Raw genomic sequence first — 16,113 nt, 5'->3', positions numbered from 1 at the left:
GCTTCCCGTATTTGGTCTTTTAAACTGTTGATTGGTGCGATCATTTAATGCCTGCATTTGCTCTTTCATCTCCTCCTTCAATACCTGCATTTGCTCTTTCATCTCCTTATTAGCTTCCCTGATCGTTTTAATTACGTACATTCTGAACTCCCTTTCTGACATTTCTTCTGCTGTGCTGTCATTGGGTTTTATTGATGTAGTATCTAGGTTTGTTTGGGACATTTTCTTCCCTTGTTTTCTCATATTGGTCAGCTGTCATTGGGACCCTGAGATATTGCAGTTTTCCACTATTGGCTTATAGTGTCCCAGGTAGATTTCCAGTGTATCACCTCCCAGCCTTCAGTAGCCTGATGTCTTGGAGGAATCTGATAAAGCAGCGCATCCGACGAAAACTGCCCCTAGCCCCCTACTGGTTCCACGGTTTGGAACTGGCTCTGTGTGGAAAGGCTCTCACTGTGGGCCTGCACCATGCAGCTGGCTGTGTGGGAGGAGCCCACTGCCGGAGTGTGGAAGGCTACCTTGGGAAGACTCTAGCTGCCCTGCCTGGCTCCGATAAGCCACCTCTATCTGGGCCTGCCACCCGGGCCGAGCTTTACCCAGTGGGCAGACTCACCTGTGGCTCTATTTCATTCCGAGTCTCTCAATGCCTCCCCTTCTTAACTCCTGGGTTCTGGAGCGACTGGGGGTGCAGTCTCCCTCTAGGCCGCCATCTTGGATCGCCGTCCATAATTTTTTTAAATTCAAAAATTATACTTCTTCTATCTGATACAGTCTTGAGTGAATCAGTTTTAAATCAAAGTCATGATTAAAAATTCTATTCATAATATAATATCAAATATATTAAAGAAAGAAAGAATAAACAGGAGAAATAGAAATACATAACCAAAATATTAAAATGTTATGGAGGGCTGGGCTATTGACTCAGTGGTAGGGCGCTTGCCCAGCAAGTGTGAGGCACTGGGTTTGACTGTCAGCACCACATATAAATAAATGAATAAAATAAAGGTCTATTAGCATCTAAAAGATTATTTTTAAAAAATTTATTGAATAATGGACCTAAGCAAGATTTTTCTAAACTTCCTTTATAATACAGAGATGTTTGATTCTTTAAGAAATATCTCTAACATTCATGAATTATTAATATACTTTTTAAAACACTATATATAGCTGCACTTGGGGATTTTATTTGTCTGCTTGATAAATGTAAGACAAGAAACAAGTATGAACTAGTTACAAAATTTGGATTATCAAATTATTCATATTTAGAAATTGTGTACACATGGGCTAGGGTGTGGCTCAGTGGTAGAGCGCTTGCCTAGCATATGTGAGGCACTGGGTTTAATTCTTAGCATTGCATATAAATAAATGAATAAAATAAATGATCATAGACAACTAAAAATACATATAAAGATAAATTTTCAAAAAAGAAATTGTGCATACATATCCAAGAATCAGTCATCTAGTAAAAGTGAAATCTCCATTTTTTTTTTTTTCAAGTCCATCTTTCCTTCTGATTAGCTTCACACTCTTACTGATACCTTCTTGGAGGATTCTAATCAGGATACAGATTGAAATCCAAATTTTTCTTTCAGGAAACAATTTAAATAGTGCTTCTATGTGTCATGCATTACTCTAACAACTTTAGAAATATTAACTCATTTCATCTTAGTAACTCCTCAGGTCAACATTCAAAGCATTCATTGGCATTCATCTTTATTTCCAGTCTTTTTCCTCCTCTCCACTGGCCCTGAATCTCAGCCTCACAGCCCTACTGAAGATGCCTGGAACATATATACAGGTATCTGTTCATGTCTTTCTGAGACATAACTCTCTGAAATTCACCTGTCAAAAGGCCAAGGCAAGCTTAAATCCCATCTTCTTAAACCTTCCCAATCTTGTAGGTCAGAACTATCCCTCTCCCCCATTCCTCTCTATGACACTAGGGAAACAATTTCTTTTCTATTTTATTTTTTTATTTCATTTCAGTCAGAGTCCTGTAAAATTGCCCAGGTTAGCCAGGTGTGGTGGTGCCTGCCTGTAATCCCAGCAACTCAGGAGGCTGAGGCAGGAAGACTGAAAGTTCAAGATCAGCCTCAGCAACTTAGTGAGACCCTGTCTCAAAATAAAAATTAAAGAAAAGGGCTAGGGCTGGTGCTGGGGCTGGAGTTTAGTGGTAAAGTGCCCTGAGATTCAATTCCCAGTACTAAAAGTAAACAAACTTTTTCTTCTATTCAATATAAAGTTCCAAACTTTTATTTTTGACTATTGACTTGGAAACATTTTGGTCCCAACTTATAAAGTTGCCTTTTCCAGATGTCCTTGAATTTGTGATTCTCCTTCCTCAATCTCCTGAGTAGCTGGGATTACAGTAGACAGCATGCACCACCACACCCATCAAGAGGGAAGAATTTCTGAAGAATGCAATTTCTTACAGGAATTAAACTTAGTAGATTTTGCATCATCTTTCTCTGTTTTCCTCTCCTACTGCTTGGCTCAGTGTTCTGCATAGTAGAGGCTGCTCAACATGTAAACACATTCATCTGACATATAAAATAGAGGCAGAACTTAGCTAAACAACAGTTTTTAGCACCTACTATGCATAAAACATCATATATTGCTCCATATCATTTGTTTATCAAAATTCTGTACAAAGGGCCAATTTCTAAAACAATTGCCATTTATGAGCATTTTCTATATGCCAAGTACTGTGCTAAGCATTTTTTTTAATAAAGTAGATATATCCTTCTCTAAAATTGTCCCTTTTGTAGTTGTTTGCTTGCTTACTTTTGGTATTAGGGACTGAACTCCAGGAAGCTTTACCACTGAACTACATTTCCACTACTTCTAAAATTTTTTTTTATTTTGAGGCAGGGTCTCACTAAGTTGCCCAGGCTGGTCTCAAACTTTTGACCCTCCTACCTCAGCCTCTCAAGTCACTGGGATCACAGGCATGAGTCACTGTGCCTAGCTAAAATTATCCCTTCAAATAAGGACTCAGCTTATAGCCAAGTCATTATAATGTCCTCATATTATGGAGAATTCTTCATGTTTTGAAAAACAATAAACTATTTAAGAAAGACACATTAGCCTGAAGTAATTCAATCATTCTATTTTCAGATGTTCATAGAAATCATCTGATAGACCATATTTCAAAAATGGAAAGGGAAAACAAAAATGTTTAACATAAGCCAGGCACGGAAAGACAGAGGCAGGAGGATTGCTTGAGCCCAGGAGTTTGAGATCTGCCTGGGAAACACAGCAAGACCCATTAAAAAAACAAAAAACAAACAAAAAAAAAAAACTGAACATAAATATGCTCATTATTCCTGGGCATAACTTCACTGCTAGTGCTGAAAAATTTGTGAATAAGCTTTATTAAACATTAAAAAAAAAAAAAACACACAGCAAGTTATCATGTTGTAGAACCATAAGTATTTTACTACAGGGGGAAAAATACCTAAATGTTTGAGAATTAGTCACTGAAGCCAGAGGTAAATTTCCAATGCCAATACTACAGATGGATTTCAAAAACTCTTCCTATTGAAGGAAGATCTTCTCTAAGGAAGGAAAGATGATGTGCTCTGGGAAACTAGTTAGAGAAACTTAAGAAGCAACTCTAATGAAGATGAATGCATAGGAGTAAAGATGCCAGACCAGAGTCTGAACTAAAAAATTTTGTGATATGAGAAATAAGAAATATTACAGGAATTTATTATATATTCATATTTCAGATCACATTCTATGACCATTAAATATGTATTTATAAAATGTCATTTCTATCATTTATATTATTACTGCAGTCATTCTCCCCCATCCATGGAGTCAACCAACCATAGATTGAAAATATTCAGAATAAAAAGTTGTGTTATCAGAGTCCTAGGTCACAGATGCCTGACTCTGGGGGTACCAACAAACCAGGTCCAGTCACTTGCCCCAGAAAAGAAACAAAAAGGATAATGGTGAACAGCAGGATAAGAACTTTAATCAATATGCCCATACTAAAAAGGCAAAGCAAGATCCAGCAACTCAGACCTGTCTTCAGGATGCTAACAGAAGCTTTAGTGTAAACAGAGAAAGAACTGGGGTAGGGCGTGAGAGATATGCACAGTGAAGCAGTCCTGGTCAAACTGTGGGTCGGCTGATCATTATTTCAGTTCTGGTTCTGCAAAGAAACTCCAGGGAAGTCCTGTAAGGACTGCTTGAGGGGGATAATTTCAACATGTTGCTCAGGACATTTATCTATCAGACCTGTGATCCTGGAAGGGAGCAATTCAATTGCCATGCGATGGCTGTTCCTACTTAGGGAATGGGAAGCAGTCTCATCATGGGGTGATTTCCTGGAAGCTGTAGGACAATGACTGGAGACTTCTAGTGTCATTCCAGGGATTTGAAACAGGAGTGCAAATCTTGCACAGAAGACTGCAAATCTTGCCTCGGTCTTGAAGGGGGATGAGATAGGTGAGGTAAATTAAGGGCTGATACTCTCATAGTACCAGTTTTTAGATGAATACTACTTAAATGATTAACATGCCTATATGCAGAGATGAGGAGGGACATGAACCAAAGTTTAAGGGTAATAAAGGAGACAGATACAAAATGAAGGCAGAGACTGCCGAGCTCTATTCTGCTTTCACTTACCCTTTCGGCCTTAACAGACACAGATAAAGAGTCACTGATTAAGCAAAGGCAGCCTCTTTAAGTCCCTGTTACAACTGCAACTGATTGAACATGTACAGGCTTTTTTCTTTGTCTTTATTCCCTAAACACTACAGTATAACAACTATGCACATAGCATTTAGATTATATTAGGCCTTATAAGTCATCTAGAGATAATTTAGAGTATACAAAAGGATGTGCATAGCTACTATGCAAATACTATACTATGTTAAATAATAGATTTCAGCATTCACAGATTTTGGTATCAACAAGGGTCTTGGAACCTTTGGGAATACTAAGGGACAACTACATCAAATTAACCATAAAATGAGTTTTTAAACATCTCATTGGGAAAATGGAACCTTGACTTCAAGGCAGTCACCTTAAGTATGAGCCCAGATGGAAATTCTTACCATGTTCCAGAAGCATAGGTATCATCCTCATTTTACTGATGAGGAAGTAGAGTCTAAAAGTTAAAAAAAACAAAACAAAAAAAAAACAAAAAAAAAAAACTTGCCAAAGCCACTCCTATGCTAAGTGCAAATGTCACGACTGGCAGCAAGCCCACCCGGCCCATGTACGAACCACACGTGTCAAGATGGGAGGCACCCATCCTTGCCACTGTCAAGAGCAACGAGATCTTCCTGGTAGGCCCAATGTAAGAAGCATATGCTTTCCTTAAAAACTAAACCCAGGTGAAGACCAGGTTTTGGAAAGCTTCCATGTCTCCAGAAGCAAGTCCTCCTACACACCCACGACTTAAGTGCGTGTGGAAACAGGACATCTGAAAGCTCACCACAGGAGCCCTCTGATTCCCTGGTAGACCCAATTTTCATACAACCTTCACCGTATCAAGAAAGAGACAAACATACTAACCCCCCATCCACACCTGACATGTTCCAAGCCACCCTGATGCCTGAAACCACAGCACCAAACCCAGTATATCCTATTTTATTCCTATATATACATACCTATGATAAAGTTTAAATTATAAACTAGGCACAGTAAGAGATTAATACCAACAACTAATAGAAAAAAAAGAACAATTATAACATACTGTAATCAAAGTTATGTGCATGTGGGATATGTCTATCTCCTCTCTCTCCAAATATTTTTGGACTACTATTGACCACAGGTAACTGAAACTCCAGAAAGTAAACAGAGGATAAAGGCAGTCTGTTGTACACAAGAAAGAGAAAAGGAAATGGAAAATGGTCCTCGCTTTATGTTGTGTTTTGATACATATTTGTTAAAGGAATGGGAGAAACTTAAGAGCCACAAAGACCTAGAACCTCCACCTTCTGTATTTGATCTGAATCTCAGAGCAGCAGCTGATTATAAAACACAAGCTGCCTTTCTGGTTTGTTCCCAAATTCTCAGCTAGAATATCATCATAGGAACAACATGACATGTGCAAATCTCAGAACACAAAATACAGAAAAGGGATATTGGAATAATGACCCTTTGAGTTTTAGGCAAATTTACCTAAACCCTATAGCAGTAAGTATGATCTTTCAAAAATAATGTTAGACCTCAGGTTCTTAAACAGGGGCAGGGACAGCCTGTGGGCACTTGAGGGATAGATTCCTGGAAAGGTCACCTCACCCCTGAGGCTGCCCCAGCTCTACCTAAAGGGACTGTTTTCTCTCTCCAGGCTTTCAGCTAAGGAAACAGTTATTGCCTGTGAGGATTATTATTATTATTTTTTAAGTGAAGTTGTTGGAAAGGCTAAATGCAAATGAAAGATTTTCTGTAAGGGGATTTCTTTAAGGTTTGACTTCATTGTGCATGAAAAAAAGAATATGATCTGCCATTTAAAAAGCTGATAAAATAGTGTTAGCAGTTCAGAATATCTAATTGAGCTCAAAATTGTAGTATCTGTAAGGTTAACATTGTCATGCTACTTTGATGAGAATCTGTTTGGGGGAAATTTTGATGATCATGTTTGCTGTTACATAAAACAAAATTCTGATCTTGAAGTTACAAAACATTCATGCCTCCCACTGCCTTTTATTTTGCTCTGTTCTTCCAGAGAGATTGGAAGATCTCCTGAGGCTCTACAGACCTGGATGCCAGTGTCCTTCACTCACCTGAATGTGCATGGCGCCCTCTACTGCCTCTGTAATGTTGGAGCAACCACTGATGAGTGACAGCTGCTGTTCTGCACTTACAGAACCTTTCAGAGAATCAGCCTGCTCCAGCCTCTTCAACTCCTTTCTGGAAAGAAGTAGAGAATGGCCACTGTGAGTAATCAAAATCAAATATGAAAATAAAGCTTAACATCACTAGTCATCATGGAATGCAAATCAGAATCACAATGAGATACCACCTCACCCATCAGGATGGCTACTATCAAAAAAGGAAGATAAGAAGTGCTGGTGAGGATGTGGAGAAACTGGACCCTAGTACACTGTTGGTGAGATTGTAAATGGAGTAGCTGCTATGGAGAACAGTCCAGAGATACTCAAAAAATTAAAAACAGAATCACCACATGATTCCGCAATTCCATTTCCAGGTATATATCCAAAAGAATTGAAAGCAGAATCTTAGAGATTTTTATAAGCACATGTTCACTATTCACAATAGCCAAGTCTTGAAAGTAACCTAAGAGTTCATTGACAGATGAATACAAATACAAGATGCTGTTATTTACACAATGGAATATTATTCAGACTTAAAGAAGAAGGAAGTTCTGACACTTACTACAAGTGGATGGACCTGGATGACATTACACAAATGAGATGAAATAAGTCAGGCATGAAAGGACAAAAATGGCATGATCACACTTATTTAAGGTACGAAGAGCAACCAAATTCATGGAGACACAAAGTGGATGGGCATACCCATACTGTTAAAAGCATAACTGGGACTTCTAATTCCTAACTACAACTTAGTACCTCTTGACCAGTTTCTCCCCATCTCTCCTTCCCTCCTCCTCTCCCCAGCCTCTGGTAACCAACATTCTAGTGGCAACTTCTGAGGTCGACCTTTTAGATTCCACATATGAGTGGGATCATGTGGCATTTGTCTTCTTGTGATGTCTTGCAACTAAAAGCCAGCTGTTGATGTCCTACAGCTAAAAGCCAGCAGGAGCACACCTGTACTGGGACACCAGGGAAACCATGGGACATCCTGGAAGAGGGTGACAGAGAGAATTTATCACAGGATTCAGGCTTTGCCTGCAGGATTTGGAGGAAGTTAGGAAGTAGAACTCACCAGTTGAGATGCTATCAGAGGGCAATTGGAAGACTGGGCATCTCAATAAATCTTACCCAGATAGAAAGGAGACTAAGCTGAAGACAAAGCTGTAATGGTTTCAAGAGCAGTGGGCACTCATTTTAGTCAAGAAAGAGATGCTCAGTATTTTGCACAGTGAACCCGTTTTCACTTGTTCTTAGACAAATTTATGAAGCAGACTTATTTGTCTCATCCCATCATAGTTAAGAGTGACCTTGTCCGAGGATGATGCTCTGTGAGGTTACTTATGTCCAACATTTAAGAGGTAGGGCCCAGGCGGAGATCTTTAGTCAGTGGGAATATGCCCTCAAAGTGGATATTGGGAACCTAGCCCCTACCCCTCTCTTTTGCTGCCCACCTGCTCTCAGGTGAATGAGCTTCCCCCACCATGTGCTCCCACCATGATGTACTGTGCTGCCTCAGGCCCAAAGCAAGAGGACCAATCAGTCATGGACTGAAACCTCTGAAAGGGAGTCAAAATAAACCTTTCCTCTTTACAAACTGATTGTCTCAGATACTTATTATATAACAATATTTATTATAAAAACAAGTAGTCCAATTTTAAAATGGACAAATGGGGCTGGGGGTAAAGCTCAGCAGGAGGGTACTTACCTGACAGGTGCAAGGCCCAGGTTCCAACCCCAGCACAAAAGCAAAAACAAAACAAATAAAAACAAAATAAATAAAAATGGGCAAATGACTTGAATAGACATTTCTCAAAATAACAAATACAAATGGCCAGCAACTATGTGAAAAAATGTACAATATCATTAGCTCTGCATGCCTTTTAAAAGCCTCAAAGATATACATTTACCCAATATTCTTATGCATTTTGAAGTGGAAAGAACTTTCAAGAAACTTACTTTGCCATATTGACAGATACAGAACTCTGGACTATCACTTTAAAGTCCAAGATTCCTAGAGGCTGTGCATATTTTACATTCACAAGAAAAGGAGAATGTTCACCTTCATTTTAATGATGATAACTTATACAGTGTGACTATGATGTATACTATACAAATTAATTTATCACAGTTATTAACTAATTATATCATGGTTCTTGTTCATGTGTACAGAGAAGGAAATCATTACTTACTTTTAGGGATATCAATGCTAAGTTCTACTCTTTTGAAGCCCAATTTTGCTATTTGAAAAAAAAAAGAAAATAAGTAATACCTGAATCCACCTGAATCTAGTCAACTTAGACTTTAAACTAACTAGAAATACTATTAATATAGCAAAACAAAAAATGCTTCTTTTTTATTTTATTTTTTTAGTCCTGCCCATTCATTTTGGTGCCCAGATCAAATCTCCAGGATGGTACAGAGTTTCCCAAGAGCTAGAAATGTTAAAAGTATGACTGTAGTTGACACCAGTCTTCTGCCTTTTTCTCTTAAGTCACAATTAATTAATAATTAATAAGAACAACTTTTTCCTTATGCATCCTACTGAGCCACACTCTCTCTCTCACTAAAAAAAGAAAGAAAGAAAAAAAGAAAGAAAGAAAGAAAGAAAGAAAAAAAGAAAGAAAGAAAGAAAGAAAGAAAGAAACAAGAAACTCTGGTGAGATTTGCTTACAAAGCTAATTAGCATAATCTATTAGATTAACATCTGAAATTTTAAGGTACCAAATGTACTAAGAAATATTATAAGGAGAATGGAGAGAGGAGAGTCCACATGCATTTCTTCCCTCATTAATGCTGCTAACCCTCTGGCCCAAACCATCTTGTACTTAGGCTATGGAGTTCCCATTTTCTCTTTGAGGTGCACCACTATACCTGGCAAACCCACTGTGTCCTTTCAGGAATTCATTATTAACAGTCCTGCCACGCTGGTTCCCTTATGCGCTTCCACAGACTGGGCCCAAGATGGCAGCTGTCCCAAAATCGAATTCTACAGTCTGACCAGACATCTGGCAACTGGGCATGTGGTAATGTAGGGAGACCCACCCTGTGGTCACTGGCAATAGAGATCCAACCAGTACTGAAGTCACCACAAAGATGGACAGGAATTTAGAAAATGACCTGCTCATGAAACAGCCACCCTTAGAACCATAGCACATTACCAGAGCCACCGTCTGACTATCACAGCTCAGGTGTCCCCTGAACGGTGTCCCACTTCTGCCATACAGATGTAGTTGCAGAGACAGCTTCCTCCCTTCCTCTCTTCCTCTTGGAGTCTCACAATCAATCCTCGTGGAGATAGAAAACCAGAGTACCTCTATCCTTTACAACTCAAAAGGGCCTAGCACCTACTTTATGAGGAGATTAGATGGGCCTTCTGGTTGAATTACTCAGCTCTGAACTATACATACAATTTATATAAATCAGACCTACAGCAATGGCTAAGTCCAGGAATCCACAACACTGGTGTAAGTCATCCACATTGCCCATAAACACAAGCAGAATTAAAACATTCACATCTCTGAAGAGCTGCTTATGGCTACTAAACAAAAACACACTTGGCTTAACTAAAAGCATTGTGCTGCAGAGTACTAAAATATTTAATATAGTATCTGTTGCTTTGCTAGAACTATTTTCTTTCTATAATTTAAGAAATATAAAAATAGAAATATTCCCATATTTATACCACTCAGAACTAACCACCATCAATCCTGTCATATTTGCTACTTGTCATTTTTTAAGTATACAAAACATAAAGTTCTTTCAGCTGCTACCCCCACATCATAAAACCATCTTTCTATTGAACTCGTATAGCATCTTTATTTTTATTTGTTTTATTTATTTATGCAGCACTTGGGGTGTAATCAGGGATTCATGCAAGCACTTTACCTCTGAGCTACATGCCCAGACCCACAGAGCACCTTTAAATGCCTAAGTTTGGTAACCTAATGAGGAACCACTTCATCCTTTAGGAAATTAGGTTTGAGGGTCTAAAGTGCTCAAAAGTGCTTGTTCCAAGTTTTTATAGGCCATCAATGTTTCTTCAAACCTTTTCATTAATCCAAAGCAAACTTTAGGCCTTTCTTCCAAAAGGCCTGACTTAGATTAAATAAGTAAATGAGTACCAGAGTCTCTTAATTCTTAGTTCCTCCCAGGATCATCCCCATGGAGAGGAGAGAGTCCTGTGGAGAAATAAAGCAGTAGGAAGAAGTAGCCATATCACTGGCCTCCTGCAGATCATGCTCAGGATGAAGATTCCATAGAAATGATTTGGCCTCAAGTCCCCGTCTCCCCTAAGTAGGACATGGATAGAACAGAGACACACTTGAACATGAGCCAAGAGACATGGTTACATATCAATCCATGAAATGGCTGCAGGACCCTGCTGAATAGTGTCCCAGGGGAAAAATCAAATGCAAGCTTCATAGGAGCTTTCAGACATATCCAGACAGATCTCTCCTATTCTGAGTTCAGCAAATGTATCTGCCATTCATCAAATCCAGGAATTGGCAATGTTTTGTCCCAGTTAGATTAATTCCAATCTTTGATTATTTTAGAAGAACTTTTGTCTTGAGCTTTTGTAGAAGACATACATAATCACTTGGAAAAGATATGACTATCAATTGGGATTTATTTATTTATTTATTTTATTAACACAGACTAATTGTTCATATTAATGGGGTTCAGTGTGATACTTCCATACATGCATACGGTGCACACTAATCACATCCAATCACCTTTTCCACCTTTCTCTTCCCTTCCCAATATCTAGTGACCTCTTATTTTACATGCAGGTCAACATTTGTCCACAAATGAGAGAAAACATGCAATATTTGTCTTTCTGTATCTGTTTTATTTCACTTAACAAAATATCCTCCAGTTCTATCCATTTTGCTGCAGTAACAGAACTTTATTCTTCTTTATGGCTGAATAATACTCCACTGTGTATAAATACTACATTTTAAAAATCTATTCATCTGTTGATGTCTACCTATATCTTAGCCATTGTGTATAATGCCACAATAAACGTGAACATGCAGGTATCTATTTGGTATGCTGATTTCCTATTAATATATACTCAGAAGTGGAATAGCTAGATCATACAGTATGTCCGTTTTTAGTTTTGATGGGTTTTTGTTTTTGTTTTTTGAGGAACCTCCAGACCATTCTCAATAATGATTATTCTAATTTATACTACCTCCAAAAAGGTATGATATCAGTGCCTTTTTCTGCACATCATTGCCAACATTTGTCATGTTTTGTTTTTTAGTTTTGGAGGGAATTTGTAATTTCTGTTTGGTGGTTCATAGCAGCCATTCTAAATGGAGGCTGGGACATAGCCTGGAATGCTAGAATGTTGCAATGTTGCGATGCTGCCCTTTACAATGGCTGTTTTTGCTAGTAAATGGATGCAATGTACCAAGTCTACCGCTAGAGGTCAGCCGAACCCTATGACGCAAAATACTTGGGTTGCAAAAACAAAACAAACCAACCTTGAGCACTGCCATAATGTCAAGCACGCATAAAATTTCACACCATGAAACTGTTTCATGCACAAAATAATTTAGAATGCTATATTAAAACACCTTCCAGCTATGTGTATAAGATGTACATGAAACATAAATGGCTTTCATATTCTGAACTTGAGTCCCATCCCCAATATGTCTCTCATTCCATATAAATATTGCAAAATCCAAAAATTCTGAATCTAGTCCCAAGTATTTCAGTTAAGGGAAACTCTGTGTAACAGTCTATGTTTTTAGCACATCCAGAGTAAGTACTATTTCACGGTAGCTCTAATATGCTATCTACAATGTTATATGTCCTCTTTTCTTCCATATCCCTGGTAGAAAACTAACCCTTGGTGCAGGGAGATAACCAACTCTGACCCATCATCTAAAATTAATAAAGTTCATGGGGGGGGCGGGGGAACAGTTAGAGGAATAAAAGCTTATACTGAATACATGAACCAAAACCTAGATGCATGTCTTAAATCATTAACAACTCAGTATTAAAATACTACTGAAGACAAGGATTAGGAAGTGTCTAAAGTTGACACTTTCATTTAGCTCTGCATCTCATCTCCTGCTAAATATTCCTGTCCCCAGAGCTATTTCTTCTGTGATCATTTTCTATGACGTTTTCTTCACTGGCCTGGTTTTTCTTCCAACGAGCACACAATTTCACCATCCTCAAACCTCAGCATCCAAATTTTCCTGCCTAGTTGCCCACAGTCTAAATTAATTAATCTATCCATGCTAATTCCTTATTTACTATTTCTTTCCTCAACAAAGAAACCAGGTTTCATGGCTGCTTCTTGCCTTGCAGAAGGTTTTTCTTTGATCTTTAGTCCTTCACCTAATGCTATTTATTCCTGCAAACTAATGGTGCCATTGAAACTGTTAGATGGAAACCCCTTTTCTCTTGTTTCGCTCCCAGAGACATCTGCTGGAAGACCACACCTGCTGCCTACTCCATCCCTTCCATTCCTCTCCTGGACAATTTTTCTGATTGGTGAGTCTGGCATTGGAGGCTGTGTCTTTCTCCAGGTCCTCCGGGGGAGACTGTGGTGAGGAAGCCTATCTAATTGTTGTGTGGCATCAGAAAAATGTATAGTGATGTGTCTGAGATTTGTTTAAAAAATAATCCAGGGCTGAGTAGCCACCTCTGGAATGGCAAAACAAGGATATTTAAAACCCCCACCCCTCCACAAAAGCAATGAAAACATTGGCACAAAAACTTTTGAGGGAGGTCAATTTTCAGAACTCTAGAGAAATTAACTGAAGGTTTGCAATAATCCAGGGAGTGTTTACGAAAGAAAAATGACCAATACTCAGTAAGTACAGCTGTGTGGCATTTTAACTTGTCATAGCTAAAGCTTGTTCCCATCCTCCTCTCCTCTGCTCCATAGTAATCTTAAAAACCAGTAGCCCAGCAGCCACCACACTGACTCTGCTGGCCCTGCACCCCTCATTTATCTTCATAATTTACTGACAACTTCCCATCCACAGTATGGTTACACATATACCACAAGCTCCTGGGGAATAAAGGTCAGGGTTTACATTTCTTTTAGCAATCTCAGTGTCAGTTTATAATGAATTCCCAAGGCAAGTATTTTGCCTCACACCTACTCCCTAAGGTATGAGAATCCAAGGAAGTGGAAGATTTCTTTTAGGGAGAAAGAGACAGAAGTGGAGCAGTAGGTAAGATTAAGGAAAATGGAAATGGGTCTATTTGGTCTCCAGTCACAGAAATCCTAGAACACCCAAAGGCAAATAGCAGAATGAGAAAAAGACAAGGTCAAGTGTCTCTTCTGCATGGGATAACTGTATTGTGTTATCTGCTTTGACAATGTTGGTGCTGCTGTTCCCATATAACATGGTGGGAGAGCATATGAATGCTAAACATCACATTAGATATTTTTGAAGTTTGGGAAAAAGGGCAGAATATCGAAGTTTCTAAAAACAAGTAGCCCCTGACCTCCTTTGTTTGACAGCACCATAACTTTTTAAAATCTTCAATGTCTTCCACCAAAGACTATCTACAGTTTGTCCAGGGCTTAATCCCATCAAATTGATTCACACCTGTTACCTGCCCAGCATGCTCAGCCTTCAGAACCTGAAATGCTCTTGGTAAGGCAGCTAAACTGAAGTATGCTATAGAAAGTCAATGTCTCCACCCGCCCCACAGGAAGGCTGTGGGTCTGACTGTGGCAGCAATCCTGCCCTCCTGCCTTCTCTCCTTTTTCTCTTTGGCACCCAGAAGTCCCTTCCTCCAGGATGGTGGTCACATAGGCATTTGGAGGGCAAGGAAGATGGGAGGACAGGTCTTCTTAAGCCTCAAGGCAATCAGTTTACCAAAGTTTACACAGAATCATCAAGCACCAGCCAAGTTCATAAAAGTGATACTTTGGTTTCTTGGGTATCATTGTTTGACACCTCACAGGGAGAACAGTTTGGATGCAGTTAGTCCCCTAAAGATTCTTGTGCTAGAAGCTTGATCCCCAGTGTGAGGGCATTGAGGATGTGCGAGACCAAAGAGGCAGGCCTGTTGGAAGGCGCCTGGTCAACGAGCACCTTGTGAAGGGATTACTGCTGATCTGGGGAAATGAGAAAGGTCTCACAGGAGTGGATTAGTTCTTGTGAGGGCAGGTTGTTATAAAAGAGAAAGCCTGGCCCTTCCCCTGTTTTGTTTTGTTGGGATTTTGTTTGTTTGTTTTAAGGGTGTGGTTTATTTTCTGTTTGTTGTTTTTGCTTCCTGTCTACCATATGATACACATGGAGTGCTCCCACCATGTGATATCATCATCACTTCTGACACGACCAGAAGGCCCTCACCAAAGTCTAAGCTGATGGGGCTGCCCAATTGGACTTTCAGCCTCTAAAACTGTGAGCTAAATAAACCTCTTTTCTTTATAGAAATACCCCATCTCATGTATTTTGTTATAGCAACACAAAATGGACTAAGAGAAAGACAATGATGAGATAGGATTCACACCATTGAACCTATATCCTTCATAGTCCTAACTATGTATGGATGTCCACATACAAGGAAGCAACAGGGTCATGTCAGAAGCATGCATCATTTTGCTTAGCAAAATTCACTTATAATCCTACCATCTAGAGAAAATCAAAGTGTTCTGACTTCTCCCTCAGGTGCTTTTTGTTTTGTTTTGTTTTGCTTTGCTTTTTGGTTTTGGTTTGTATGTTTTGCAATTCTGGGGACAGAACCCAAGGCCTCACACATGCTAAGAGGGCACTATACTAAGATACATCCCTAGCCCTGCTCAAGTTTTTAGCTATACAATTAGCATATATGACTTTAACAAATAAGATAAAGCAAAGCTATTTCTGTTTTGGGAAGAAAATAAATAAGAGAAATGAAGAAATCATTTGAACTGTCCTAATGACAGCCAAGTGAAAGCAGGATCTGTGAACAGACAGATAAATCAGGGTAACTGACCTGGCTAAACCCACAGTCCATTGCTATGAACTCAGATTACTCCTGAACTTTTCAGTCTAGATGGTTTCATCAACCGCCCCCTAAACCCTACTTCTCAGTAATTAAACTAGCTAGTGACAGGCTCTTGCCCAAGAATGGGTATTCCTCTCCATTCACTTTTGTTTTTGTTACTGTCTCTCAATAAAATTGAAAAAAAAAATTCTCCACGAATATCTTCTACATTTTTCTTATATTTATGCCTAGATTGCTTATGTGTTGATAATTATAAATTTTTTATTGTTTTCTAACTGTATGTTGCCAACATATAGACCCTGACTTATCTGTGTGTTCACAGATCCTGCTCCCATTTGGCTGT

General features: G+C 39.0%; 1 protein-coding gene across 3 annotated transcripts in view; it reads right to left on the bottom strand.

Annotated features, from left to right (window-relative positions):
* Positions 1-16,113, bottom strand: part of LOC124974061 (lambda-crystallin homolog) — a 137,583-nt gene that overhangs the window by 82,590 nt on the left and 38,880 nt on the right. For all 3 annotated transcript variants that reach the window (XM_047537622.1, XM_047537621.1, XM_047537623.1), the window contains exon 3: positions 6,747-6,873. In XM_047537622.1, the coding sequence (XP_047393578.1) occupies positions 6,747-6,873 (127 nt within the window). The remainder of the gene's footprint in view (positions 1-6,746; positions 6,874-16,113) is intronic.

The sequence above is a fragment of the Sciurus carolinensis genome, unplaced genomic scaffold, assembly GCF_902686445.1.
Source record: "Sciurus carolinensis unplaced genomic scaffold, mSciCar1.2, whole genome shotgun sequence".
Classification (NCBI taxonomy): domain Eukaryota; kingdom Metazoa; phylum Chordata; class Mammalia; order Rodentia; family Sciuridae; genus Sciurus; species Sciurus carolinensis.
Note: the sequence above shows the minus strand (reverse complement) of the source record. Positions and strands in the feature narration are given on the sequence as shown.